Here is a 27992-nt window from a genome sequence, read left to right as displayed (position 1 = left end):
TTTATAACTAGTGCGTGTTTTGACAACTGGGAAGTCAGAAAAAACGAATTCCGTCTTGGAATTCCGAGTTGGATTTTTCACAGTCGGAGTTCATTTTTCTCGAGTCCCAGTTGTCTTGAATGCACTGAAGTTGGACATTTCCGAGTCACAGTTGTTTTGAACGCGGCATATGGATTGGGCACACCTTTCTCACCTGGGACACTCGGATTTCGACGACGGAGTGACGTAGTGCTACGATATGACAAATGGGGAGGAAGCAAAAAAAAGTCAGTCTTCTTTCACGCTGGCACGTCCCTGGGTTATCCACGGGTTTCAGGTTAGTTTTTCGTTCTTATTTAATTGACAATAGGGAATAAATGAACATAATGCAAGTGCATTTAATTGGTTGAAGCGAATGTTTGATTTAGAGAATTATTAGTAATTGTTTGTTTTGCTTCCATTGAGTTTGATATTGCGGTAGGCTATGTTTGATCAATTACGGATCGAATTTCGAGTGTTTTTGTTTCCTTTGCTTAGGCCTGTTTTAAGTAAAACAACTCATAATTTGTTGGATATTGGACACCTTGAACTTCAACTGTGCCACCATAGGAGATGTGAGTGCTGCAATTTAGCTCTCACAGTCCCACATCATAATTAGACGTTAATCCATATTTAACTAATTTGGAAGTTGTAGCAAACGTCACATTTCGAAGTGTTTACGGTTAAGTTTAGGCATAAACTCCTAATGTTTAAGATTGGAGATGGGTTTAAAACAAAAATCACAAACATCTTTCTGTTGCTGAGTTCGAGTTCGTTGCAACCTTAAGAATCGGAGACCGATACCCATCCGCCATCCACAATGCCCCCGTTGCCCCTAGTGGCTGGTTTCCACGTCACTTCCCGATGTCCTAAGACATGGATGGACATCGACTATTGACTTGTATCACGGGTGAGCTGGCTGGCCTTTTCAAGCGTTCTCAACATTTTAGCAAAACTTTTCTGAAGCCACAACAGTACTGTAATTAACGCCTACCTTTTCTGAACAGCAATTGGCCCCGTTTCCGTAACATTGTTAGCTATCTTTGGCTTTGAAGCGCTTGTGTGTTCATACGAATGTGCTCAAATCCAGGTGCCAAACTAGTTTTTAATCAACGCGTGGGATACAGGGAGGATCTAGTGATACGTTTCTTGTTCATGCTATAACATTGTTGCTTATTCTCACGGACTTCTGAGATGCAGTGAAAATGAGGCTATCAAATGCCGTTTATTTTCAACTCTCCATCTCTGCTTTTCACTCGTGTCTTCTGCTTACCATCTTTGTAGAAATATATGCATCCAGTTACTCTCTGGCCTCAACTGATTTAGGACTTGAACTTCCATTGCCCATGTCCTAGTCTTGGTAACATTCTAAGGTAAAATGGTAACATTTGTATTGTGCTCATATTTGCTTTTAGAAATATGAACAAGTTTGCTATGAACACATTTCTATCTCTTTAGTGTATATTTAGCTATTTTGATGAGGAAGGTTGTCAGTCGCACTGTTAATGGCCTAGTTGGTGATTAAGGTGACAGTCCATACTTCCATCAGAACATATATGGGTAATGCTGAATGCCTATGGTTTAAATAATGCTTTACAGATGACCAGCCAGGGTGAGCATTTAGGAATGTTGTATCCCGGCCTTACTGAAGGTTGCACCGTGTGTCTACCCCTGATTCTGGTTCTGATAAACCCAAGTTGTGGACAAGGAAGTGGCTATGGTATGCATGTGGGCCCATCAAATGGGATTCGACCAATGCTATGGTACGAGTATATCCCACAGCCATAGATACAGTCCTGCAGAATGTCAGCCATGTTGGAATTCTCTTGGAACAGGCTTGGAACTTGCAGTGCCGCCAAAGCTTACGTTGGCAATCCCTCCTTACCCCACGACACTTTCATTGTATGCCTCATGTTGTATTTCTAAACCTTGAACCTAGTCTAGAATGTGGAACATCCCAGGTGTCCCAGTAGCAGCAGCAGTGTCATTGAGGCTGTAAGGGGCCCTGTGTGTTGGTGCAGCATGCAGCTCAGGCACATTCCTGGAGCACAGGAACCTGTCCGATCACCCTATGCCTCCGGCACCTGATGCTGTCTTTCTCTCTCTCTCTCTCTCGTGACTTTCTTTATCTCTTCTGGCAGTTTTCTCCTTGGTGTTCCCGTGATCTGCTTCAGAGATCATTCGGATTATTAGGCGTTCCTCTTCCAACAAAGACTCCGATGTTGTGATTGCTACTCTGGACTGCATCAGGAGTAAGCTACAGCGGCGGGGTTGTTTGTAGATGTTTTAGTCTTGGTTGTTAGGAGTAACTTGGCAGTTGCTATGGTTGTGTTACTGTACACAGCTGTTCGGAACATTTGATCCAGATCCAAATGAATCAAGCATCCAGAACAGGCTCATGTTTTGTTTGGTGTCAGGTATGTGTCAATAGTTCTAAGTTCTCTAATTCAAACCATAAGATATGCGGCTATCAAGAGCCATTTATCAATGCTGACAGGAAGCTCTCTTTTTTTTTCCAAACGTCACCACACTTTCAGTCTGCGTGTTTTTAAAAGGCCTGAGAAACATAGTTGCCCTCTTACTCAAAAGGAGTCCGTTTGTATCCTTGTTATCTGGTTGAACGACATATTCCACATCGTTATTGTGTGTGTCAGTCCCTGTAACATTCTTCTTCGTCCCGACTTAGCATAAAGCTGACCATGTATCATGACAGCATAAGCCTCAAGTCATTTGGTCTGCGAGATTCAGGAATGCCATTGTTTGATGGCTGTATTTTTAGTATATTTTAAAATGATTTCAAAGCCACCCAAGAGGGCGTGAGTTTTTTTAGTTTCAGTTGACTACAGTATGTACTACATATTTCATGACATATTGTAAATAATCAGCAACGGCAACTCATATTACTCCCTGTAGAATGGGAAAATACAGTCAATTACCTAGAAAGTTGTTTGTGTTTGCCACCAGTTGATGGAGAAACTGTAATCAAAATGGCCTCCTCAGCTAAATGTAATCTGCGGGGTATTGGAGTTTTTTTGTACTCTGATGATGCCCCCTCAGTCAATTTTTGTCAGCAATAACTACCATGAAATATACTCGTCAACAACCCATTTTTGTTGACAAAATAATGATAAGACGAGAAGCCCTGGAAAAAATACTATTATAAAATTACTTTTCATTTTAGTTGACAAATGTAATGAAATGAGAATTCCACGTGAAACTAATGGACATTCAATTTGACATGAAGCTCCTTTTTCATCTGTTTTGTCCAATCATAAGCATGAATATTTAGCAGAATATTTCATGCAATCCTCTGATTACCTCTTCGTCTGTCTTTCTGTTGCGTGGGCTGTTTGAGCAAAGCTTGCTCTCCCACACACAGTTCCTGGACGGTCACTCCACTCTTTTGAACTGATGTGCAGATAGGACACTAATTGTAACATACCTCAGTTAGAAACAATACTGTCATTGATTCTTTGCTTTCCTATAGGCAGTTTTTGCTCTGATCACATCAGAAGCTCATTTTTGCCATGTTATTGGCTGTTATTCATCAGAATTTAAGCAGGAATATGATCTTTTACTTTTGAAGAGCGCCAACAACTACAGGCTAAACTCAAAGCATACTATTTAATGGTAAATAAACCTGGTAAACACCTCATAGCGCTCACAAAAAGAATACACGCCAAACCAGTTATAATTTGAAAAGATAAGGATACGAATGCTGAAAATAGAGACAATGCTTTAAATAACCATTTTAAAAGCTACTATGAAATTCTTTATAAATCAGAATGAAATAAGTTGGACTGAACCTATAGCCTTCATGGACTCTAAGCCTGAAGCAACTATCAGCAGATAAAAAAATAATCACTAAAAATGGAAAGTAGCCCCCCTATTTTACTCAAATGACAACATCAATCACTCAATTCAGTGCTTCCGAGTTCCATATATCAAACAGTTATATTAAAACCAGGAAAATCTGGAGTCCCCTGCAGATTGCAGATTTTAATAAATTGCGACAATACAATTATAACCAAACTCCAATGCAACAGAATGGCAGAAGTCTTACCAGACTTGATACATTTGTATTTATCATGGATCCCCATTTATTTTATTTAACATATATCTAGGCAAGTCAGTTGATCAAATTCTTATTTACAATGACCCTATCCCGGAAGATGCTGGGCCAATTGTGCACCGCCTTATGGGACTCCCAATCACGGCCAGTTGTGATACAGACTGGAATCGAACCAGGGTCTGTAGTGATGCCTCTGGCACTAAGATGCTGGGCCACTTGCAAGCCCAGGCAGCAGCTACTCTTCCTGGGGTCTAGCAAAATTAAGGCAGTTATACACAATTAAAAACATTACATTTCACAACACATTGCAAGGGGTTCATGTTTTTTTGCCCTATAGCACTACACAGCTGATTTTTAAAATAATCAACTTATCAAGCTTCGATCATTTGAATCAGCTGTGTAGTACTAGTGCAAAAACCAAAACATGCACCCTTGCTGGTATAGTATGCATGTTATCATGTGTGTCTGTGCCTCTTCAGTCCCGGCTCTTTAATTAGTTGTATTTTGATCAGTTTTTACTTGATGTGGAACAGGGTTCCACGTAGTCATGTGCCACCTCCCATAGTCTGTTATGGACTTGGGGACTGTGAAGAGACCTCTGGTGGCATGTCTTGTGTGGTATGCATGGGTGTCTGAACTGGGTGCTAGTAGTTTAAACAGACAACATGGGGCATTCGACATGTCAATACTTCTCACACATGTGAATTTGAGCCAGGACAGATTGATAGCGTTAAAATTAATCACTAACCTTTGATCTTCACCGGATGGCACTCCCAGGACTCCATGTTAGACAAATGTGTTTTGTTTGATAAAGTTCATCTTTATGTCCAAAAACCTAATTTTGAAATTGTTGCGTTATGTTCAGAAATGCATTGTCTCAAACAAACATCTGGTGAAAATGCAGAGAGCCACATCAAATTACAGAAATACTCAAACATTGATGAAAGATAAACTTCTCCTTAATGCAACCGCTGTGGCAGATTTCAAAAGTTTTACGGTAAAAAGCACACCATGCAATTGTTAGGTCAGCGCCTAGCCACAGAACAACCTACAGCCATTTTTCAACCAAGGAGAGGTGTCACAAAACTCAAATAGAGTTATAAATATTCACTTACCTTTGATCTTCATCGGAATGCACTCCCAGGAATCCCAGTTCTACAATAAATGTTTGTTTTGTTCGATAAAGTCAATTTATGTCCAAATACCTCCTTTTTGTTCGCGTTTAGTTCACAAATCCAAATTCACAGGGCGCAGGCACTTAGTTCAGACAAAGTCAAACAGTTCCATTACAGTTCGTAGAAACATGTCAAACGATGTATATAATCAATCTTTAGGATGTTTTTATCATAAATCTTCAATAATATTCCAACCGGACAATTCTTTTGTCTTTAGAAATTAAACGGAATGGAGCTCGCTCTCATGGCCACGTACGCGACTTAGCTCATGAAATTCTGCCAGACTCCTGGTTCAAACTGCTCTTATTCGCTCCCTTTTCGTAGTAGAAGCCTGAAACAAGGTTCTAAAGACTGTTGACATCTAGTGGAAGCCTTAGGATGTGCAATATGACCCCATAGACACTGTATATTGGATAGGCAATCACTTAAAACTACAAACCTCAGATTTCCCACTTCCTGGTTGGATTTTTCTCTCAGGTTTTTGACCGGCCATATGAGTTCTGTTATACTCACAGACATCATTCAAACAGTTTTAGAAACTTCAGTGTTTTCTATCCAAATCTAATTATTCTAATTATTATTACTAATTATATGCGTATTCTAGTTTTTGGGCCTGAGTAGCAGGCAGTTTACTCTGGGCACCTTATTCATCCAAGCTACTCAATACTGCCCCCCAGTCCCAAAGAAGTTAAGACACTAACAGCTTACAGACGGTAGGCAAATAAGGTCACAGTAATAAACATAAGACACTAAAGAGGCATTTCTACTGACTCTGGAAAAACACCAAAAGAAAGACGCACAGGGTCCCTGCTCATCTGCACGAACGTGCCTTAGGCGTGCTGCAAGGAGGCATGAGGACTGCAGATGGGGCCAGGGCAATAAATTGCAATGTCCGTACTGTGAGACGCCTAAGACAGCGCTACAGGGAGACAGGGCGGACAGCTGATCGTCCTCACAGTGGCAGACCACGTGTAACAACACCTGCACAGGATCGGTACATCTGAACATCACACCTGCGGGACAGGTACAGGATGGCAACAACAGCTGCCCGAGTTACACCAGGAACGCATAATCCCACCATCACAGCTCAGACTGTCCGCAATAGGCTGAGAGAAGCTGGAATGAGGGCTGATAGGCCTGTAAGGCAGGTCCTCAACAGACATCACCGGCAACAACATCTATGGGCACAAACCCACCGTCGCTGGACCAGACAGGACTGGCAAAAAGTGCTCTTCACTGAGGAGTTGCGGTTTTGTCTCACCAGGGGTGATGGTCGGATTTGCGTTTATCGTCGAAGGAATGAGTGTTACACCGAGGCCTGTACTATGGAGTGGGATCGAGTTGGAGGGTCCGTCATGGTCTGGTGCTGTGTGTCACAGCATCATCGTACTGAGCTTGTTGTCATTGCAGGTAATCGTAACACTGTGTGTTACAGGGAAGACATCCTCCCTCATGTGGTACCCTTCCTGCAGGCTCATCCTGACATGACAATGCCACTTCTCGTTCTGTGTGTGATTTCCTGCAAGACAGGAATGTCAGTGTTCTGCCATGGCCAGCAAAGAGCCCAGATCTCAATCCCATTGAGCACGCTGGGACCTGTTGGATCCGAGGGTGAGGGCCATTCCCCCCCAGAAATGTCTGGGAACTTGTAGGTTCAAAAGCGGGTACAAAAATGATCAGATTAATCTTACCGTTGAGAAAATTGAAAACAAAACGAGACATTACCTTTTTTAAGGTCTGTCTTGCAAAAACACGCATTCTTGCATTCTAACTACCCGCTATTCAAAGCGCTCTGAACAAATTAAGGGAATCTATCACAAACATTGGCACATTCTAAAATCCGATGATAGTCTCGGTAATATGTTTTCGGACCTTCCCTTGGTCATATTCTTGTGGGGTAGAAATCTCAGACCAATTGATCCACCCTGATTTACCACCCCAAGATATTCCTGAACAACGTCTATTTACACCCCTACTGGATGGAAATTACAAGTGTCATGGCTGTGCTCAATGCTACGGCACTTATAAATGTAGATCCTTCAAACACCCACAAACAGGGAAATCGATCCCAATCAAAGGTGTTATTACAAGCTCCACTAAGGCAGTTATTTATCTTATTTGTCGATGTGGTAAAAATTGTGGGTAAAACAAAGCACGAATTAAAAGTACGTATCTCAGAGCATCTTTTTTTTTAAATATTTTTTTAACATTTTTGCATCTGAGCTCCTAGAGTGTGGCTCTCCTTTATTTTCATGGGAACTTGTAGGTGCCTTGGTGGAGAGTGGGGTAACCATTAGGTGCAAAATCTTGACTTACCCAGTTGAGGCCCACTTTTTGGAGGCAGGCTACTCGATTTCGCCTCTGCGTTATATTGGCATCGAACATGTCACCCTCCCTAGTAGAGGGGGTGACCTTTATAATTTATTGTTAAAACAAGAGGCTGCCTGGATATTTAACTTAAAGACCCTTGCTCCCTTCGGGTCTCAACGTAGACTTTGATCTGAAGCCATTCTTGTGATTATTGTGACTTTGCCATTGTACTTGTTTGTAAGCTTGTGTAGTCTAAAATGAATCTATGATCGTATGCTATCCATTTGTTTTTTTGTATGCTGCTGTTTGAATGCCATTTTAATATTTGAGAATTAACCAATGATATTAGGCCACTCTTGGCCATGATTACATAGCGTCTTTTGACACTAAATGAGTCATCCCGCAGTGTTTGTGATTTATACCCTGATGAAGACAGCTTGGCTGTCGAAACGTTGGGTATTACATTTTTGAATCTGAGCTCCTAGAGTGTGCAGCTCTCCTTTATTTTCATGGGAACTTGTAGGTGCCTTGGTGGAGAGTGGGGTAACATCGCACAGCAAGAACTGGCAAATCTGGCGCAGTCCATGAGGAAGAGATGCACTGTGGTACTTAATGCAGCTGGTGGCCACACCAGATACTGACTGTTACTTTTGATTTTGACCACCACCTTTGTTCAGGGACACATTATTCAATTTCTGTTAGTCACATGTCTGTGGAACTTGTTCAGTGTGTCTCAGTTGTTTAATCTTGTTGTGTAAATATTTGTATGAGCATATGTTTGCTGAAAATAAACGCATTTGACAGCGAGAGGAAGTTTTTTATCTAGTCAAACATTGTTTTTTTTACAAAGGTTTACTAAAGGTTGTTAACATGCCGATTGGTCGGCTGTTTGATCGAATGAATTGCTTCACCCCAGGCCTGAGTGGGCACACTTTACTGTATGTTTAGATTGAAGAGATGGAAATAGGAGTGGCAATATCATCTGCTATCATCTTCAGTCATTTTCCATCCAAGTTGTCAGACTCAGGTGGATTGTCATTGTTGATAAAAAATAAAAATCACCTCTTCCACACAATTTAAGTAGTATAGAATGATTAATGCATGGATGTATAGGTTCAGAATTTGTTTGTTGGCATTTACTTTGTTGAAGCTCCTTTGGCAGCGATTACAGCCTTGAGTCGTCTTGGGTATGACGCTACAAGCTTGGTACTCCTGTATTTGGGGAGTTTCTCCCATTCTTCTCTGCAGATCTTCTCAAGCTCTGTCAGGTTGGATGGGCCAAAGAGTACAATCTTGTTTCTCATGGTCTGAGAGTCTAGGTGTTTTTTGTAAAACTCCAAGCGGTCTGCCATGTGCCGTTTACTGAGGAGTGGCTTCCGTCTGGCCACTGTACCTTCCCCAGATCTGTGCCTCGATACATTCCTGTCTAGGACCTCAGAGCTTGGTTTTTGCTCTGACATGCACTGTCAACTGTGGGACGTTTTATATAGACAGGTTTGTGCCTTTCCAAATCATGGCCAATCAATTGAATTTACCACAAATGGACTCCAATTAAGTTGTGGAAACATGATGCACCGGAGCTCAATTTTGTGTCTCATAGCAAAGGGGCTGAATAGTGATGTAAATAAGATATTTCTGTTTTTAATACATTTGTAAAAATGTCAACCTGTTTTCGCTTTGTCATTATGGGTCATTGTGTGTAGATTGCTGATTTAAACGGTTTTATTTAATCTATTTTAGAATAAGTCTGTTAACAATGTGGAAAAAATCTCAAGGGGTGTGAATACTTCCCGAAGGCTCTGTATGTGTTTACATCTCAACATTGGTGTGTCACTGTTGTGTTGGATGCTATCAAGGGACTAAAGACATTCTTCCATGGAATAGGATAACTCTGGAGTACCAGTAGATCGATACAATTCCACAGTAAAAAAAAATTGGATCTGTTTGATACTTTTGATAATCTCTCATGCTGTAGATTAGGTCTAATTTAAATTTTTTCAGGAAAATATTGTTTTGACTGAAATTTAAAAAAGAGCTGACCAATTGAAAAATTGCTAGTAGAATCTGATTAATTTGAATAATGCATTGTCATATTCTTTGGTCAGTACTCCCGGACCTTGTCTAGTACCGCTTTGTCCACCACGGTCTTCATAAGGCCAAGCCAACCATAAGGTTGGGGTGGATTCCTAATTTTCCTGAACTTATGATCCAAGGGCCCACTGCAGCAGGGTGTGTGTTCCTGACACTTGAATTTCAAGAAAAGAAGTCTATTTATCTGATTTCTCATCATTTAAAATGGGACATTAAAAAGCGTATGAAGCTGCTAAATGTGAAACCAGTTCAAATTTCACTTTTTGTCTCCTCACATTACTGTTCCTTTTGTGTCAACAGATTTGTGTTTCCTCTGAGAGAGAACCTTGTCGAAAAGCAGAGCTTACTTTTAGCGACATTGTTCATCCAATCATAATGATGGACCCTCGGGTGTGCCCACCCTCACTCAACAGCAGCCAATCAGTGATGAGCAATCTGGACAAGTCTCCTTCTGGAGGATTCAAGGCCGGACACTCACGGAACGACAGCGCTGGGTCATCACGCAACTCCCGCCAGGTAGTTTCTGAGCTGTTCCTTTTTATTAAAAGTGCGAGTGGCGTGTGCCTGGCGCATGTATATGACGGGTCTCCTCTTTACACTATAATGCAACCAATGATGTATATAACCATCATGAATATCTCGATGAATGGATGAAACCCACTTTGTGAGTATTAAGTTCTTTATGGACAATGCAACATTTTGATTTTATTTAACCTTTTATTTAATTAGGCAAGTCAGTTAAGAACAAATTCTTATTTTACAATGACTGCCTACCCCGGCCAAACCCTCCCCTAACCCGGACGACGCTGGGCCAATTGTGCGCTGCCCTATGGGACTCACGATCACGGCCGGTTGTGATACAGCCCGGGATCGAACCAGGGTCTGTAGTGACGCCTCTAGTAGCACTGAGATGCTGTGCCTTAGACCGCTGTGCCACTTGGGAGCCAAACTAATGAAAACTGTATTCCCCCATAGAACTCCAGGCACTGGGAGGTGTTGGAAGACGACATGGACATGGGTTCAGGGATCGGGTCAGGGTTGGACATGAGCATCCCTGGTATCTGTGAGGGCTTTCTGATGAAGAGGAGGAAGTACCCTTTGAATGGCTGGCACAAGGTAATGTGAAGGCTATACTTGGCAAGCCAATTTGAAGAACAGTTGAAAGCCAATTGAAGCACAGTTTTGCTATTTAGTTCTGTTTCACCATCACTCCTGACTTCCTGGGGTGTATTCAAATGGAAGTAAATTGCTAGAAGGGACTAATCCAGGGTTTCACAAACGAATCTAAACCTCTCAAAATAAATCTGTTCTCATTGCTACTGGTGTGCACTTATGAATAGACCCCTGTCTAATGTGGTTCTGTCGCTCTCCTTTCAGAGGTACTTCCTGTTGGAAAAAGGGATCCTCAAGTACTCCAAGACACAGCAGGATGTATGTATTCACAATACATTTCCAAAAACACAAATTCAACTCACGATATCAATCATTCTGAAATCGGTCAGTGCCGTATTGTAAATGTTACAGGCTATGTAATGCTTGTTTATCCATTCTAATGTTCCACTGGTCAGATCCAAAGAGGAAAACTCCACGGCTCCCTGGACGTTAGCCTCGCTGTCATGTCCATCAACAAGAAGTCCAATCGCATCGATCTGGATGGTGGAGACTATTTATACCACGTCAAGGTACACTGAGTATCCCAAAATACTAAGAACATGCTCTTTCCATGACCTAGACTGACCAGGTGAAAGCTCTAATCTTTTACTGATGTCAATTGTTAAATCCACTTCAATCAGTGTAGATGAAGGGGAGGAGATGGGTAGAAGAACATTCTTTTTTTAAGCCTTGAGACGTGGATTGTGTGGCATTGATGGTGAATGGGCAAGACGAAAGATTGAAGCACCTTTGAACGGGTGCCAGGCACACCGGATTGTGTCAAGAACTGCAGCGCTGATGTATTCTTTTCACGCTCAACGGTTTCCTTTTCACATCTGTTTCTTATCCAGAAGAATTAGCATGTGTTGTCCCCAATTAACATAATTATTAATGTAAAATTCACTCTCCTGTTAGGCCAAGAACAATGACTTGTTCTACATATGGCTGACCAAGCTGTGTGCCCATCGTGTCTTCAAGAAGAATGAGGCCTTGGGCGTCCACCACGGAGTCCTCCATGCCCTCACCATGGGCAACAGCACGTTGTTGCCAGCCATGGCCAGTCTAGCCCAGAGGAACCAAGCTGCCATGCCAGGCATGGTGAGTGAACAGAGAAACAGGGGTGTGACGCAATGTGGTCTGCTACTTGCAGTGCTACAACCCAAATATGTTCTGGTCACACCGAAATAGGTGAAGGTATATTCTGAATAGAACTAGAGGACTTTATACAAATTGGCTTTGACTGACACTTGACTACTCTTCTTTCTCTTTCCCTCCTCTGTCCCCAAATCATGTTGTTTCCAGTACCCTCACTACGCCAGCACTGCCTCGGTCTACCAGGCTGAGATGGAGGTTCCGCCCACAGCAGCCCCAGGGGTCAACGGCAAGGTGGCAGCGTGGCTCCAGCAGACCCACCAGTCAGATACCTGCTCCCAAGGTAAGGTACTTCCATGGTGAAGCTAGGGAATCAAGGCTATCATTTTACAATTCAGCATTAAATGAATATCCAGTTATTTTCAGAGCTAAGCTTTCACTCCAAAGCTTTATCAATAATCTTCTCTGATTCTTGACCCCCACAGAGCTAGCTCGTTCTCAGTTGGACTTGACGGAGTTGGCCCAGCTCATCCAGAGGCTCAATTGGCTGGAGAGTGACCAGCAACCAATCTCCAACAGTGACCTAGAGCGACGAATCAACATGCAGGTAAGGTCACTGCCCTAACCACTACTCTACAACCGCACGTACTGTATATGAGATGTTCTCTATGGGGGGGGGAAATGGCACACATGTAATTCTGAGGTGAGTGTGACATTGGAGTATTCATTTAGTGGTTGGCTGTTCTTTAGTCTGAGCATGTATCTATTCTACCTGTCTTTCAGAATCTGACCCTTAATACCCCCAAGGCCAAGAAGGAGAGGAAGACGACAAACAAGATATTTGGTCACTCTCGCACCCTGTCTGGAGTCGAAACCCGCGGCATGGTAAGTTCTCATGTCCTATACAGTGGGTATCATAAGTGTGTTTTTCCACGTTTTGTTGTTACAAAGTGGGATTGAAATAGATATGATTTTTTTTTTAAAGTAATTTATGTACAGAAAATACTCTGTGAAAAATACAATTAGACAATTTCCAAATTGACAAAAATGTAATGACTAAAATATAGTTGCATAAATATTCACATGCTTTGTTTAGGCAAGCCAAAATGAGTTCAGGAGTAAATGTAGCTTAACAAATCAAATCAAATTTAATTTGTCACATACACATGGTTAGCAGATGTTAATGCGAGTGTAGCGAAATGCTTGTGCTTCTAGTTCCGACAATGCAGTAATAACGAACAAGTAATCTAACTAACAATTCCAAAAAACTACTGTCTTATACACAGTGTAAGGGGATAAAGAATATGTACATAAGGATATATGAATGAGTGATGGTACAGAGCAGCATAGGCAAGATACAGTAGATGATATCGAGTACAGTATATACATATGAGATGAGTATATAAACCAAGTGGCATAGTTAAAGTGGCTAGTGATACATGTATTACATAAGGATGCAGTCGATGATATAGAGTACAGTATCAACGTATGCATATGAGATGAATAATGTAGGGTAAGTAACATTATATAAGGTAGCATTGTTTAAAGTGGCTAGTGATATATTTACATCATTTCCCATCAATTCCCATTATTAAAGTGGCTGGAGTAGAGTCAGTGTCATTGACAGTGTGTTGGCAGTAGCCACTCAATGTTAGTGGTGGCTGTTTAACAGTCTGATGGCCTTGAGATAAGCTGTTTTTCAGTCTCTCGGTCCCAGCTTGATGCACCTGTACTGACCTCGCCTTCTGGATGACAGCGGGGTGAACAGGCAGTGGCTCGGGTGGTTGATGTCCTTGATGATCTTTATGGCCTTCCTGTAGCATTGGGTGGTGTAGGTGTCCTGGAGGGCAGGTAGTTTGCCCCCGGTGATGCGTTGTGCAGACCTCACTACCCTCTGGAGAGCCTTACGGTTGAGGGCGGTGCAGTTGCCATACCAGGCGGTGATACAGCCCGCCAGGATGCTCTCGATTGTGCATCTGTAGAAGTTTGAGTGCTTTTGGTGACAAGCCGAATTTCTTCAGCCTCCTGAGGTTGAAGAGGCGCTGCTGCGCCTTCCTCACAATGCTGTCTGTGTGAGTGGACCAATTCAGTTTGTCTGTGATGTGTATGCCGAGGAACTTAAAACTTGCTACCCTCTCCACTACTGTTCCATCGATGTGGATGGGGGTGTTCCCTCTGCTGTTTCCTGAAGTCCACAATCATCTCCTTAGTTTTGTTGACGTTGAGTGTGAGGTTATTTTCCTGACACCACACTCCGAGGGCCCTCACCTCCTCCCTGTAGGCCGTCTCGTCGTTGTTGGTAATCAAGCCTACCACTGTTGTGTCGTCCGCAAACTTGATGATTGAGTTGGAGGCGTGCGTGGCCACGCAGTCGTGGGTGAACAGGGAGTACAGGAGAGGGCTCAGAACGCACCCTTGTGGGGCCCCAGTGTTGAGGATCAGCGGGGAGGAGATGTTGTTGCCTACCCTCACCACCTGGGGGCGGCCCGTCAGGAAGTCCAGTACCCAGTTGCACAGGGCGGGGTCGAGACCCAGGGTCTCGAGCTTGATGACGAGCTTGGAGGGTACTATGGTGTTAAATGCCGAGCTGTAGTCGATGAACAGCATTCTCACATAGGTATTCCTCTTGTCCAGATGGGTTAGGGCAGTGTGCAGTGTGGTTGAGATTGCATCGTCTGTGGACCTATTTGGGCGGTAAGCAAATTGGAGTGGGTCTAGGGTGTCAGGTAGGGTGGAGGTGATATGGTCCTTGACTAGTCTCTCAACACTTCATGATGACGGATGTGAGTGCTACGGGCGGTAGTCGTTTAGCTCAGTTACCTTAGCTTTCTTGGGAACAGGAACAATGGTGGCCCTCTTGAAGCATGTGGGAACAGCAGACTGGTATAGGGATTGATTGAATATGTCCGTAAACACACCGGCCAGCTGGTCTGCGCATGCTCTGAGGGCGCGGCTGGGGATGCCGTCTGGGCCTGCAGCCTTGCGAGGGTTAACACGTTTAAATGTCTTACTCACTTCGGCTGCAGTGAAGGAGAGACCGCATGTTTTCGTTGCAGGCCGTGTCAGTGGCACTGTATTGTCCTCAAAGCGGGCAAAAAGTTATTTAGTCTGCCTGGGAGCAAGACATCCTGGTCCGTGACTGGGCTGGGTTTCTTCCTGTAGTCCGTGATTGACTGTAGACCCTGCCACATGCCTCTTGTGTCTGAGCCGTTGAATTGAGATTCTACTTTGTCTCTGTACTGGCGCTTAGCTTGTTTGATAGCCTTGCGGAGGGAATAGCTGCACTGTTTGTATTCAGTCATGTTACCAGACACCTTGCCCTGATTAAAAGCAGTGGTTCGCGCCTTCAGTTTCACACGAATGCTGCCATCAATCCACGGTTTCTGGTTAGGGAATGTTTTAATCGTTGCTATGGGAACGACATCTTCAACGCAAATCACATAAGTTACATGGACTCACTCTGTGTGAATAATAGGGGTGATTTGTTTTTAATGACTAACCCTTCCTCTGTCCCCCCCCATACATAATAAAACATCTAAGGTCCCTCAGTCAAGTATTGAATTTCAAGCACAGATTCAACTACAAAGACCAGGGAGCTTTTTCAAACGCCTCATAAAGAATGGCAGTGATTGGTAACGATATCAAATCGGACATTGAATAACTATGTGTGGTAAAGTTAATAATTGTGCTGTGGATGACGTGTTATACCACCTAGACACATCAAATATACAATAGTCCTTCTGAACTGAGCTGCAGGACAGCAAGGAAACTACTCAGGGATGTTACCATGAGTCCGGTGGTGATTTTAAAATGACTATGGAGTTCTATGGCTGTGATGGAAGAACTGAGGATGAATCAACATTGTAGTGACTCTACAATGATGGCCTAAATGACAGAGTGAAAAGATGAATACAAATAAGTATACAGAATAAAAATATTCCAAAACACTAAAGTAATCCTAGTGTGGAAAAAAACCCACCAAAAAAACCCGACAGAAATATACTTTTCGCTTAAATGCAAAGCTGTATGTTTGGATCAAATCCAACACATCACTGAGTAACTGCCTCCTTATTTTCGAGCCTGGTGGTGGCTGCATCATGTTATGGGTATGCTTAACATTGGCAACGACTGGGGAGATTCAGGACAAAATGAAACTGGATGGAGATAAACGCAGGCAATAGCTTGAAGGAAAACATGCTTCAGTCTGCTTTATTCCAGACACTGGGAGAGGAATCACCCTTCTTGGCCAAATCTACACTGGAGTTGCTCACCAAGAAGATAGTAAATGCTTCTGAGTGGCCAAGTTAGTTGACTTAAATCTGCTTGAAAATCTGTGGCAAAACTTAAATCGCTGTCTAGCCATGATCCCACAACACCTTGACAGAGCTTGAGTTTTGAAAAGAATAATGGCCAAATATTGCATAATACAGGTGTGCAACGCTCTGAGACTTACCCAAGAAGACTCACAGCTGTAATATCTGCCAAAAAAGTATTTCTAACATGTAATGACTCAAGGGGGTGAATACTTATCTCATCAAGGTACATTAGTGTTTAATGTTTGTTGATTGTTGACAAAAAGGGAGCACAATTGCATCTATTTTAATCCCACTTTGTAACAGGAAAATGTGACCTCTAAGGAGTTGAATACTTATGATACACTGTACAAGACATTCGTCATTGGATAAGAACGTTTTCTGGACATTTCTGTGTCATGGCTGTCTCAGAATCCTCCTCCTTCACCCACTGTTCCCGCATGTCCCCTCTCCATTTTCATTTATGGTTTAGGGACCGGTACAAACACATTGACACATTGCATTAACAATAATCTGATGGTTGCACCCCTAGTATTTTTAAAGCTGACGAGATGGGTTTTTCTAAAGAATAGAATTTGTAGAGATTCTACAAAAGAAGTAAGGCTACTAACATACAATATATAAACTAAGTTAGGCATCCAACTGGGCTTGTTTACATTTAAGTGAATGACAACTTCCAACTTCAGAGGCAGCTCGTGCAAGCTAACAAACATGTGATGAGATGGTCTTCTACAACATGGCAGATGTCATCTGAGGACTAATTACCTAGTGAGCTAGCAACAGGCAAGATACATTTTTTTTTTTTAAGATGGAGCTAGATAAAGCCAGGAGAATAATGTACTTGTTGAGCATAATTCTAGCCATCAGTTTTGTTTTCATGGTCATCACTCACTGTTGCGTTTGTCAAGGTCCCGACATCAATGTAAAGCTCGAAAGTGACACACACAAAATGGCTCTCTACACACATCTCCCCCCCCCCAACTTTCCTCCCTCCTTCCCCCTCCCTCAGTTTACCTCCAGCCACCTGAGCACATCGTCCAACCACCTGAGTGTGGGAGCCTCCTCGGTGTCGTCCATCCCGGACTATGTGTACTCCCAGCTCTCCAACCCCCTCATCACCTCCCCCGAAGCCAAGAAGATCCAGCAGGACATCTGTGCTTTGTCCCAAAGGGGTAAGAGAGGGGTGTTACAGGGTTTTGGGGCTCATTCGATGGGGTGTTCATAAAGTTGTGTGTAGAGCTGGTTATAGTGAGGCTGGTTCTGCAACATAAAAAAGAGGACCTATGTAGACCACTGCAATCTGGTAGTAATTGACTTACTTTAGTTACTTAGGGACTTATGTTGGTGTGGATGAACACGGGAAATCAAATGGAAATGACATTTGTCTGCCGTAATCTTCTTAGTTCATGCATCTCTCAAGTCCATCCACGAAGTGCTCGCCCTGGAACGTGAGCGGGTCCGACAGGCTTGGACCGGTCCAGACCTACGCTCCTCCACCTCCAATCAATTGGCCACCCTGTGTAGCACACTGTCTGAGGTAAAAGGCCCTGGACACACACTCACATATATAGTACACACGCTGAGACGGAACCTTCCGCTATACACTAAGAACATAAACCATTGTTAATGGCTCCAAAGGAGAGACCTACGTTTCTTTTTTTCGGAAGTAACAAGAACAACAGGAAGAGACCTAGCGACCAATAGAAAGGCGTTATTCACATTTAGTCAACACTGTGGTGTCTGTTTTAAAACGCACACAGCAGACGTTTCGATGGGCCACACCTATTCTCTCATTTTCTTTTGCTCTCTCCTTACAAAATATAGTCCCGTCTCAGTGTGCTGCTGTTCAAGTGTGTGAGAAGCCAGCCAGAACTGGTTTGGGCTGTTTGGGGCTGGGACATCTCGGTACTACCCATCAGGGGCAGAACCATTCCTCCCTGCTCTCCTGTTTTGAACCTGCCTGGATGAAACAAAAGCTTTTTCAAATGTAAAGACACTTGTTCAAACATTTAGATTTATCTTGGTGAAACAACTTAAACCTCCCCCGAACGTATCTATTTGATCCGAGTTACTAGATGTTTCTCAACTTCACTAATTACTGGATGGATCTGACAAAGCTGAAAGAGTTCTGAGGGAAATCCTCCACCAAATGTGCATACTGTACATTTTGTCCAACTTACCTGCATGTGGGCCAAGTTTGATAATGGGGAAATGATCTTAATATTGTGCTTGGTTTTCATACAATTCTCTACAGTATACTAATAAGTCACTGTTTGTGTGTATCCAGCTGGAGGTGCAGTCTTGCCAAACCAAAGTTCATTCCCTGTCCCTTTCCTCTGGATCCACGGGGGGCTCCAAGGAGTCCTACAGCACTGTGCGTCAGGACCAGGTGTGTATTCAGCCGCCAACCCCCACTCAGCAAGAGGCAGGCTGCCACTTGTTTCTGAATGCGTGTCTGACTGTGTACTGTAAGTCTGTCTGCCTGTCTCTGTGTTTGTACCTGTATGCATGGGATTCTCTATCAAATGAGCAGGATTTTCTTCCTTAACTTTCTTAAGACATTATTGACATCACTTTTATCCATCTGAAAGTGTTGATTTTGTATGCTTCCTGTTAACTATAGTCTTATTCTTCCTCCTTCGGTCACCCCCCCTCCCCACTCCAGAATGTTGAGAAGACGCCCTCTAAGGGTTGCTCTGTGCAGCGCACCCCCTCGCTGGCCGACTCCATGGCCGAGTACTATGACGCCAGAGATGTCATCGTCTGTGAGAACTCCTCTGAAAACGGAGAAGAGGAGTCTGATGAGTCCGGGCTGAGTGACATCACCACCACCAGTAACTCTGAGCCAGACGAGGTCCATGGTGAGCCGCCACTCTTTGGATATCACTGTTCAGCTGTGGTCGTAGAAGTAGAGTGACTAGAACAGCCACTCTAAGGATGTGTTCTATAATATTATGTTTGAGCAGTTCCATTATACCTTGAATACAGTTCGGTCTACGTGGTCCGTTTGAGTTTTTGTCTTTGAAAAATAAGTAACAATATGCAGTATCTAGTACAGCTGGGACGATAAACCGAAAATGATCACTACCGACCGAACCGACCATTTATCGAGGACGTTTTACTGATATCGATTTTTAAAAAGAAGTACCCTTTACTAGAGGAATGTGTAGTTTGAAATGAGATGTCTGTTAAATGTGGGCTGTTAACAAGACAATTAATGACCACAACCTTCAAATTAGTCGTTTTAAGGGTAATATAAAAATTAACTGGTGCACATTATTGTAAACTTGTCTTTTTCAATTTACCGTGATCATTTAGTCATTTTATTGTGATATGGATTTGTGTCTATATCGCCCAGCTCTATCTAGGTAGTTATACTCATGAACTCGGCTGACACCAACATTGGGTGTGTATATATGTAATCTGTGTACAAATGTATTTTTATTACGTTTTCTGAACATAGCTTCCACTTTGCCTGCAGAGGCAGTATCACCGGACCAACCGCAAACAAAAGGTATTTTGGGACTGGTCAAACTGAAGTATCGGTGGAGTGGTGGTGAATTGCGGCCATATTGGAAGTCCCATATGGATCGTTTAATTCATTGATGCACATAATTTATTTGAAGACGGTACATTTTCAATGTTGTACATGCAAGCATACTGATTGGACCCTGAAAACGCCCTAGTAGTCTACTCATTTTATTAACATGATTTCATCATCGCTCTCTTCTCCCTCTTTGTTCTCCTGAGGTGTCTCTTTGGTTGTGTGGGACTGGTGACAATTTAACAAACGCATTATTGTCTAATCTGTATAGGTATTTCATTCTTTAAACATCATACCCTCCACCTCAATCCAACATCAAACTCTAATTTGGGAGATGGAGAAATCGAGAGACTGTCATTACTTAATTTTTCTTCCTGTTTCACCATCCTCCTTTCCTTGACAGCTTTGGGACTTCAGACATTTTAAAGGGATGGTTCAGCGTTTTGGCAAAGAAGCCTTGATTTTGACCATTTTAAAATGCATAAAGAAACAAGGCAACAAATAAATGTACCAAAAATTGCTGAGGATTATATGCACAAGTCTAAAGATTTGTTTCCATTGTGGTCCACTAATGGTTGCCGTGTCTGCAAGTTAAAACAAGAGACATTGGCACTCTGGCATACATTCAATCATACAGAATGTCTATTGTTTATCTACTTAAGATCTTGTGGATACCATTTTTATGTCTCTGCGTCCAGTATGAAATTAACTGCCAAAATAAAGGATACGCCAACATGGCTCTAAATAAGGCGCTGGGCCACCACGAGCCGGCAGAACTACTTCAATGAGCCTTGGAACTCTCCTTGGAGGGTTGCGACACCATTCTTCCACGAGAAATTCCATCATTTAATTTGGTGTTTTGTTGATTGTGGTAGAAAATGCTGTTAAGTGCTGCTCCAGAATCGACCATAAGTGTTCAATTCAACCTGGTCTCAGAGCATTTCGTATTATTCTGTCATGTAAATCCAAGACACTCCATATGTTTCGTATGGTATGTATCCATTTGTGGAATCCATCGGCCATTTCTTATGTTCCAAATTACGATTTGTATTATATGTTACGAATTTGCCAAACAGATGTTATGAATTCTAGCTAGGCGGGCTAACGTTAGCTAGGCTGTTCAATTGGGTTGAGATCTGATGACTGAGACGGATAGGGTTTAATGCTCATCGAACCATTCAGTGACTACTCGTGCCTTGTGGATGGGGGCATTATTGCCATTCTGGAAGAGGCCACTTCCCTCCGGATATAAATGCTTCACCGTAGGTTGAAGGTGATCACTAAGAATGGCTGTGTATTAACTGGCTGTTACCTTGCCCTCTAAGGGGTTGAGTGGCCCCAAACCATGCCAGGGAAATGCACCCCACACCACAAGGGCTGCCAGTTACCTGTAGTTTTGCCAGCCAATGCTAACTATTGTTAGTGTAATGACGATGTCAACATGAACAGCTAGCATGCTAGCTATTCCCATAGACTTCCAGGCATTGTGCTAACGCTATTTGGCAACTTCCTTCAAACTGAACGCAGACACAAAAGGGTGTCCACAAGTTCATCTGACCCTGGAGAAAATCCTGAACTCTCCCTTTAAGGGCTGAATCATGTCTATTTTTTTAAATGGTCAAGCATTAAGTGCTGGGCGTAATTGTAAAAAAACATGTGAGATTCAATAGGAAATGTATAGAATTCCATCTAACCTTTGTATGCCCTCTCCCCCTGGCAGCCTCTTCCACCCTGAACTACCGCACCAGCGTGTCCAGAGCCCCGGACATGGTCAGCACCGTGCCCACCAACACAGGCCGCCGCACTGTCCTACCCGCCCACTGTGTCGACAACAGCCACATTGGCATCATGACCATCCTGTACAACAACATTGGCAAGGACCTGTCACGTGTGTCCATGCCCTGTGGCCTCAACGAACCTCTGAACCTGCTGCAGAGGGTGAGCGAAGAGCTGGAGTACTCGGAGCTTCTGGACATCGCCAACCGCACAGAGGACCCATTCGAAAGGATGGTAAGGCGGCCTGACGTGTGCCTGACATTAAAACGAAGCAGCTCAAGTATAGGTTTGTGCTGCCATACCAGCGTTGGTGCTGATTCAAGTGAATTGATGCGCCTGTAGATTTGCTTAGTTGAAATCTGAAAAAAAGGTCTCTGCTTTCTCAAATCAAATGCTATTGGTCACGTGCCGAATACAATCGGTTTAGACTTTACCGAGCCCATTCCCAACAATGCAGAGTAATTTAAAAAAATAATGATAACACAATAACTAGGTTCTATACAAGGAGTACCAGTACCAAGTCAATGTGCAGGGGTGCCAGGTAGTTGAGGTAATACAGTATGTACATGTAGGTAGAGGTAAAAGTGACTAGGCAATCAGGATCAATAATAAACATAATAGCAACAGCATATGTGAATGTGTGTGTGGTGTTGGTGTGTGTGGTGTTGGTGTGTGTGGGTAGAGTCTGTGCATTAGAGCCATTGCAAGAGAAACGGTGAAATCCACAAACAATGAATGGGGTCAACTTGAATTGCAGATTTAGCATGTAAAATACTATAGTATTTTGTGGTAGCAGTTTTCTTCAGGTGCCATTTGATATTGTTGATGGGTGCGATCTCACTCATCTGTTTTCCCCATACCTTATTTGTCATGAAGCTGTACATGGGTGTTTTCTCCATCTCTGGCTACGCCTGGGCTACCTGGCGGAACCGCTACAAGCCCTTCAACCCCGTCCTGGGAGAGACTTACGAGAGCCACCGGAAGGAGCGCGGCTTCCGCTACGTCGCTGAGCAGGTAGGACTTGAATAATCCTGACCCAGAATCATCCTAGATTCCATCTGCACAGCAAGTAACCCTTAACTGATCCAGGGTGTCTTCCACTGAAGATTCAGTTATTTAAGGTTTTTCCTTTCTGTTCCCAGGTCAGCCATCACCCGCCCTGCTCCGCCGTGCACGCAGAGTCTGAGAACTTCACCTTCTGGCAAGACCAGCAATGGAAGAACAAGTTCTGGGGAAAGTCTTTGGAGATTATCTCCTCTGGTCCAGTGAATGTCAAGTTGCCAAAGTGAGTGTTAATGCAAATTCCATCATGATTATTTGACCCAAAAAAAAGAGGTAACGTAACCCTACTTTCACATCGTCGTTTTGAATGTCTTGATCCGTTGTTCAAAGTAGAAGCTCGGGGACAGTGTTTTGATTGAGCTGATTGAAGATTTGAAAAGGCATTAGCTTGCCAAATGAGCTGTAACAAGCCTGAAAGTATCATTTACTGTGTTATTCAATGAAATGTTCATAGTATTGAAACCGGCTCAGGTGTCCATGAATTTGAAGAGTGAACGTCTTCCTCCAGTTGCATTAAACCCATGTCTCCCTCTGCCCTCTAGATATGGGGATCACTACGAGTGGAACAAGGTGGTGACCTGCGTCCACAACGTCCTGAGTCCGCAGAGGTGGCTGGAGCACTACGGCGAGGTGACCATCAGAAACACCAAGAGTGACCTCTGCACCTGCAAGATCTCCTTCGTCAAGGTGAGACCCCTGCCCGGTGCCCAGAGAACCTAACGCTCAATTGAAGGATAACCCCACAATGGGACCCACAATGAATAAAATAAAAGATTAACAGCCTGAATGGGGTCTAGACATTTATGAAATCTCCAAAGCTTTACATATGGAGGTGCCTAACAAGTCTCCATTGACACGGCCCCCTCTCTCTCCCTGCGTCTTTCCCTCTCTCCCTCAGTCCCGCTACTGGACCTCAGAGACCAGTAAGAACGAGGTGCAGGGCCAGGTTCTGAACCAAGCGGGAGAGGTGGTCCACCGGTTCGGTGGGCTGTGGCATGAGGGCATCTTCTGCGACACCCTGCCTAACCCAAAGTGCATCTGGAAGCCCAGTGAGTACTGCTATTATCTGAACAATCTATTATTTGCTATGTATGATAATCCTCATCTCTAATCCCATCTTGATATTATAGTTTATCCTATAAAATGGTGTAATCCACACCATTGTGCCTATTATATTTTCCCTAATCCACACTAATTTCAGTGAATTCTATTTTATGGATGTTTTCCTCAATCCGTGAGTCCGTCATCCACTCTCTAGTACCAGCACTATGTATCGCCTCACACAGTACCCTGTTTCTCCCATCCCCAGACCCTCAGCCTGATGACCACTTCCAGTACTACGGCTTCAGTCGCTACGCCAGGGAGCTCAATGAGCTGACCCCTGAACTCAAGAAGGTCCTACCTCCCTCAGACACCCGCTATAGGCCAGACCAGAGGTGAGACCACCGTCCAACCTGCTCAGTAATGCGTACGTAGAGGATGTTCAGCTGTGTGCACTTCATTTAGATCTGTCAAATGCATTGGAAGTAGGGCTAGGAATACTTCTTGAACAGGATCTAACCAGGAAAAACTCTGGGTCCTGTACAGTAGGTCATGTAGGTGATATCGTTCAGTGACATTTACTTCCTCAAATGTCAGGGAGCTGTGTTGTGCATTGATGTGATGCCACATCCGATGTGGCTGCGTGCGACGGTACTGTACACACAATTGACCCTGTTAACGCCTTTTTGATCCGGTCATGCAGAGTGCAGCTGAATATCGTATCTCTCCACTGTTCTTTCCCCACAGGATCCTGGAGGAGGGAGATGTAGCTGGGGCTGACAGTAAGAAGGAGGAAGTAGAGCAGAAACAGCGGGACCGACGAAAGGAGCTGGCCAAGAAGGGAGAGGAGCACGTGCCTCGTTTCTTCAGGTGAGTCTCACCAACCGTCCCTTACGCAATCAAAGAGCATTTATTGTAGAAATAGCAAGGCAGTGGACATCATCCCTGCTATTCAGGGTCTTTCTGATTAGCTGAATCGGGTGTGTTAGGGCAGGGTTAGAATAAAAGCCTGCACCTGTAGCTTTTCCATGACTTGTGTTGGTGACCACTGACATTCTATTGTGTTCATGCACAGTATCTGTTGATGCCCCTTTTTTTTTTTAAAGGATACCTCACACTAGAAAGTAAATATTACTCTTCCCTCCTTCAGGAAAGAACTGGATGCGGCCGGGAATGATATCTGGCTGAGCAACGGAACCTACTGGAAGATCCGCAATCAGCCAGGCTTTGCCAACACCAAGAACTTGGATCTGTGGTGTTGAGTAGACCTGGCAGAGCCTCCTGTCATTTTGGCTTCATCATAGACTATTACTTCCCAATGAGACTACTGAACGCAGATACTAAAGCTCCACTGACGGGAGAGGTGAAGGGAGCTTTGACTGCATGGATGAATCATTCCAGGGTGACTGTCTGCCATTGGAGAGAGGAAATGTCAACATGGAGTAGATGAGGACTACTATGGATCTTTTCCTTCAAGTCTGATGTTCCCACATTGATGCCGATCTTCCACACCCCAGTGACCGCTCTGGTGTCCAAATATAAAGTGCCTTGAAAATAACCAGATTGAAATTGGTTCATGCATTTAACTGTCAAGTTTACCCATTGGTGGTCGGAGATCCAACATAGCGTTTTGAATAATGTTACCTTGCATGTTATAGAGATGCATGATGCTTTTTGTCAATGTAATATGTCTATATTTAAACACTTTTACTTTTTAGGTCTATATGCAGATTTATTTAAATCAATTTGTGATATCAAACTCTCACTCTAAAGAGGAACTAACCGGGTAGGGGATTGTTTTTAAGACTGCTGTGGATTAATGGGGTTTTATGGGGTAAGAAGGGCTACCTCTTGCACTCGATGGGTCTTACTGTGTTTTTGTATATTTAGTTGTACAGTACTTTACGTCTTTTGGACTTGTTTTAAATGACACATTGGTTTGAGTCACTGAATGCCTCACATCTGTCTCCTTCCTCACCCGTTTTAAAGAACAGTGATCTATATAACACTTTCACTGCTTTCCTTAGTTTTTTGTGTTTATCTAGAGTGAGTTTATAGATGTTTAATGCTTTTTAGGGTGATCTTTTCAACCGTGATTTAGGTTGATACTATGAAGTATTTTTAATGTATGTTTCAACAATGGGTTTTACGGAAATGAGAACCATTGTTACATTTCAGTGTAAAAACAATTGGGAGGGCTATAAGCGGGGGATCATCCCGACCAAAATGAATTGTTTTCTAGTCTATTTTCAAATAAATATGGAACTTAAAACGATTTTGTTTTTCTTTGACACTGCAAAGCATTGCGGCTATTGTAAGCAGTTGTTTAACTGGAAGGATCTCTTTTAACTATTGCCCAATGCAGGAAATGTAAAATGCCTATAGGTGTCAACTCATAAGGGAACATGTTGTACGTCTAATGAATTGAATCGAAGCGTGGAACCCAGTCCAACCAGTTGCTGTTTCAGACTAGTCATTGAAGACTGGGATGAGCTGAAGTTCAACCAGCTTCATCATTTTGAGATTTAGGTTTTTATTATTTGCGTTACAGAAAACCGACAGATGACTATAAAGGGTCAACTAAGCCTCGTGATTCTACTGAAGGAAGAGAAGATTCAGAAAAGGAATACTGTAGTGTGTTGGAATGCAATGTGAGCACCTGGGTTCATGTCCATTTTCAAATGTAATTTCCTTTTGATCGCTGATTCCTGTAGCGCCGCACTGTTCTCTCATTGGCAGAGTGTCTTGGTGTTCCTCCAGAAGTGATCCCACATTATTGTGGTTGATTTGTATGTGTTACCTTCTATGGTATCTATACTAATGGCGTTTGTCTTCCGACTGGTGGCGTCAACCCTGCGCGACGCTCGTCCCTCAAGCGACTGATCAGTGCGGACTGATCTGACGTAAGACGATGTACTGATGGTAGATCCCCATCCAGTGTATTCAGATCATATTGATTGCTGTGCAAATTTCAGAATAGGCTGAGTTGAGAAATCAGCTGGTGTTCTGGATCTGTCAAATTCCTCCCCCTGTTGGGTTTGAAATGGGTTGCTGTGAATTGTATTGTGACAACCTGTAGGCAAGTACCGGAGATGACTGCATATAAAGCTTCAGTATTCTGAGATTCACAAATCATCCATGGAGAACAACAGCCTGGATTCACTGTACAGCTCCTACAAACCAGAACATCTTCGGCCTGTTATTACCCTAGTTTTAATCACTGTTGTACAATGTCCTGAATCCCTGAATGTCAATATACAAAGGTGTTTCTTATGAGGTACCTATAGTGGTCAATCCCTGTTTTCAGGGTCCTTGACATACCGCCATAGCTCAACCATTTATAGCGATTAATGCCTCAGTCATCCTTGACTTGTTTCATTGAATTATATGAAGACACGTGAGATACTGTAATTCATTTAAAGATCGGTTTTCATCAAGATTCAAGAAAATTCTTCTTTCCATTTGAACTAAATTCCAAAAAAAGTGCTGTGTACCTCCAGCTATGAATGTGCCCTTAACGTCTGGGCAAAGACTTCCTTCTGGTTTGACGGAGAGTAAACTTTATGATGAAGCATGTAGTTAGGGGTGTGACCCATTTTACTGATGGTGTTAAAAACAGTGCGAGGTAACCATGTCAAAGACCATACCTGATAACATGGGCGAGAGAGGGAGCATTCAGAAACAGCACTGGCCCTTGTTATAGCCCTAAACTAACATGGTCAAAAACAGAGGCAAGGAAACTTTCCAGATTAGAAAACGACTAGAGGCTCGACAGTATCACCTCTCTACAGTTAGATGGAGTCTGTTCCTCTCGAGTGCCATATTGCAAAGGGGATCCGCAATTGTGGTGCTGTCACTTTTATTAAGGGTGAGCCCATCGTAAATCCTGTATTTTACAGCAGGTAGAGTCATGACGCGAAGCAGACTGGAGTAGGACGAATTCGCCTCTGGACACTAAGGTCAGTTTTGTGTTTTCCTGGTAATGGTTTAGGTTTGAATTTGGCAGGGTAAGTTGTTCCTAGATCTGTGTCTGGGGGCAACGGTTAGATCTTGCTGTTCTCCAGGTGCGTGTCGATGTGTTTGATGAGAGCGTCGTCAGGGTAACCGGTGGGGAATGTCAGCTGACACAGCGGGCAGCTCCGGGCGTCGTTCTCCTCCGTCTCCATCCACAACTGCAGGCAGCCAATCACAAAACAACATCCGTTAGGATGTGTAAACACTCAACTCAAAAGGTTAACACTGTAAATGTACTCATTGTAATGACTGAATAACCGGTTTTCTATTTGCGTGTCAGATAAGGATGCTCTGATTATTACTGCTATAGAGAGACACTACTGAGCTCTGAA

At 43.3% G+C, this 27992-nt stretch overlaps 2 protein-coding genes across 12 annotated transcripts in view; one reads left to right on the top strand and one right to left on the bottom strand.

The window, feature by feature from the left end:
• Positions 1-183: 183 nt before the first annotated feature.
• On the top strand, positions 184-25921 carry LOC112258537 (oxysterol-binding protein-related protein 7). 10 transcript variants are annotated; one of them, XM_024432963.2, is made up of 23 exons: positions 184-316; positions 9967-10182; positions 10642-10782; positions 11044-11097; positions 11235-11348; positions 11734-11916; positions 12121-12253; positions 12396-12517; positions 12694-12795; positions 16696-16701; positions 17233-17395; positions 17627-17760; positions 18511-18612; positions 18901-19084; positions 19687-19737; positions 21488-21777; positions 22420-22557; positions 22686-22828; positions 23148-23292; positions 23504-23654; positions 23915-24041; positions 24394-24516; positions 24797-25921. In XM_024432963.2, the coding sequence occupies exons 1-23, from the start codon at positions 239-241 to the stop codon at positions 24906-24908; spliced, it is 3012 nt and encodes a 1003-aa protein (XP_024288731.1). In that variant the 5' UTR covers positions 184-238; the 3' UTR covers positions 24909-25921. The 10 variants fall into 10 exon arrangements, with proteins under 10 accessions (XP_024288731.1, XP_024288732.1, XP_024288729.1 ...); XM_024432964.2 differs by having other exon boundaries at positions 18889-19084; positions 19705-19737; XM_024432961.2 differs by having other exon boundaries at positions 18889-19084.
• The window catches only part of LOC112258539 (TANK-binding kinase 1-binding protein 1), an 18992-nt gene continuing 16517 nt past the window's right edge, over positions 25518-27992 (bottom strand). For both annotated transcript variants that reach the window (XM_024432972.2, XM_024432973.2), the window contains exon 11: positions 25518-27818. In XM_024432972.2, coding sequence (XP_024288740.1) covers positions 27690-27818 — 129 coding nt within the window. In that variant the 3' untranslated portion in view covers positions 25518-27689. The remainder of the gene's footprint in view (positions 27819-27992) is intronic.

Source organism: Oncorhynchus tshawytscha, linkage group LG09, assembly GCF_018296145.1.
Source record: "Oncorhynchus tshawytscha isolate Ot180627B linkage group LG09, Otsh_v2.0, whole genome shotgun sequence".
In the NCBI taxonomy this organism is placed as follows: Eukaryota; Metazoa; Chordata; class Actinopteri; order Salmoniformes; family Salmonidae; genus Oncorhynchus; species Oncorhynchus tshawytscha.
Note: the sequence above shows the minus strand (reverse complement) of the source record. Positions and strands in the feature narration are given on the sequence as shown.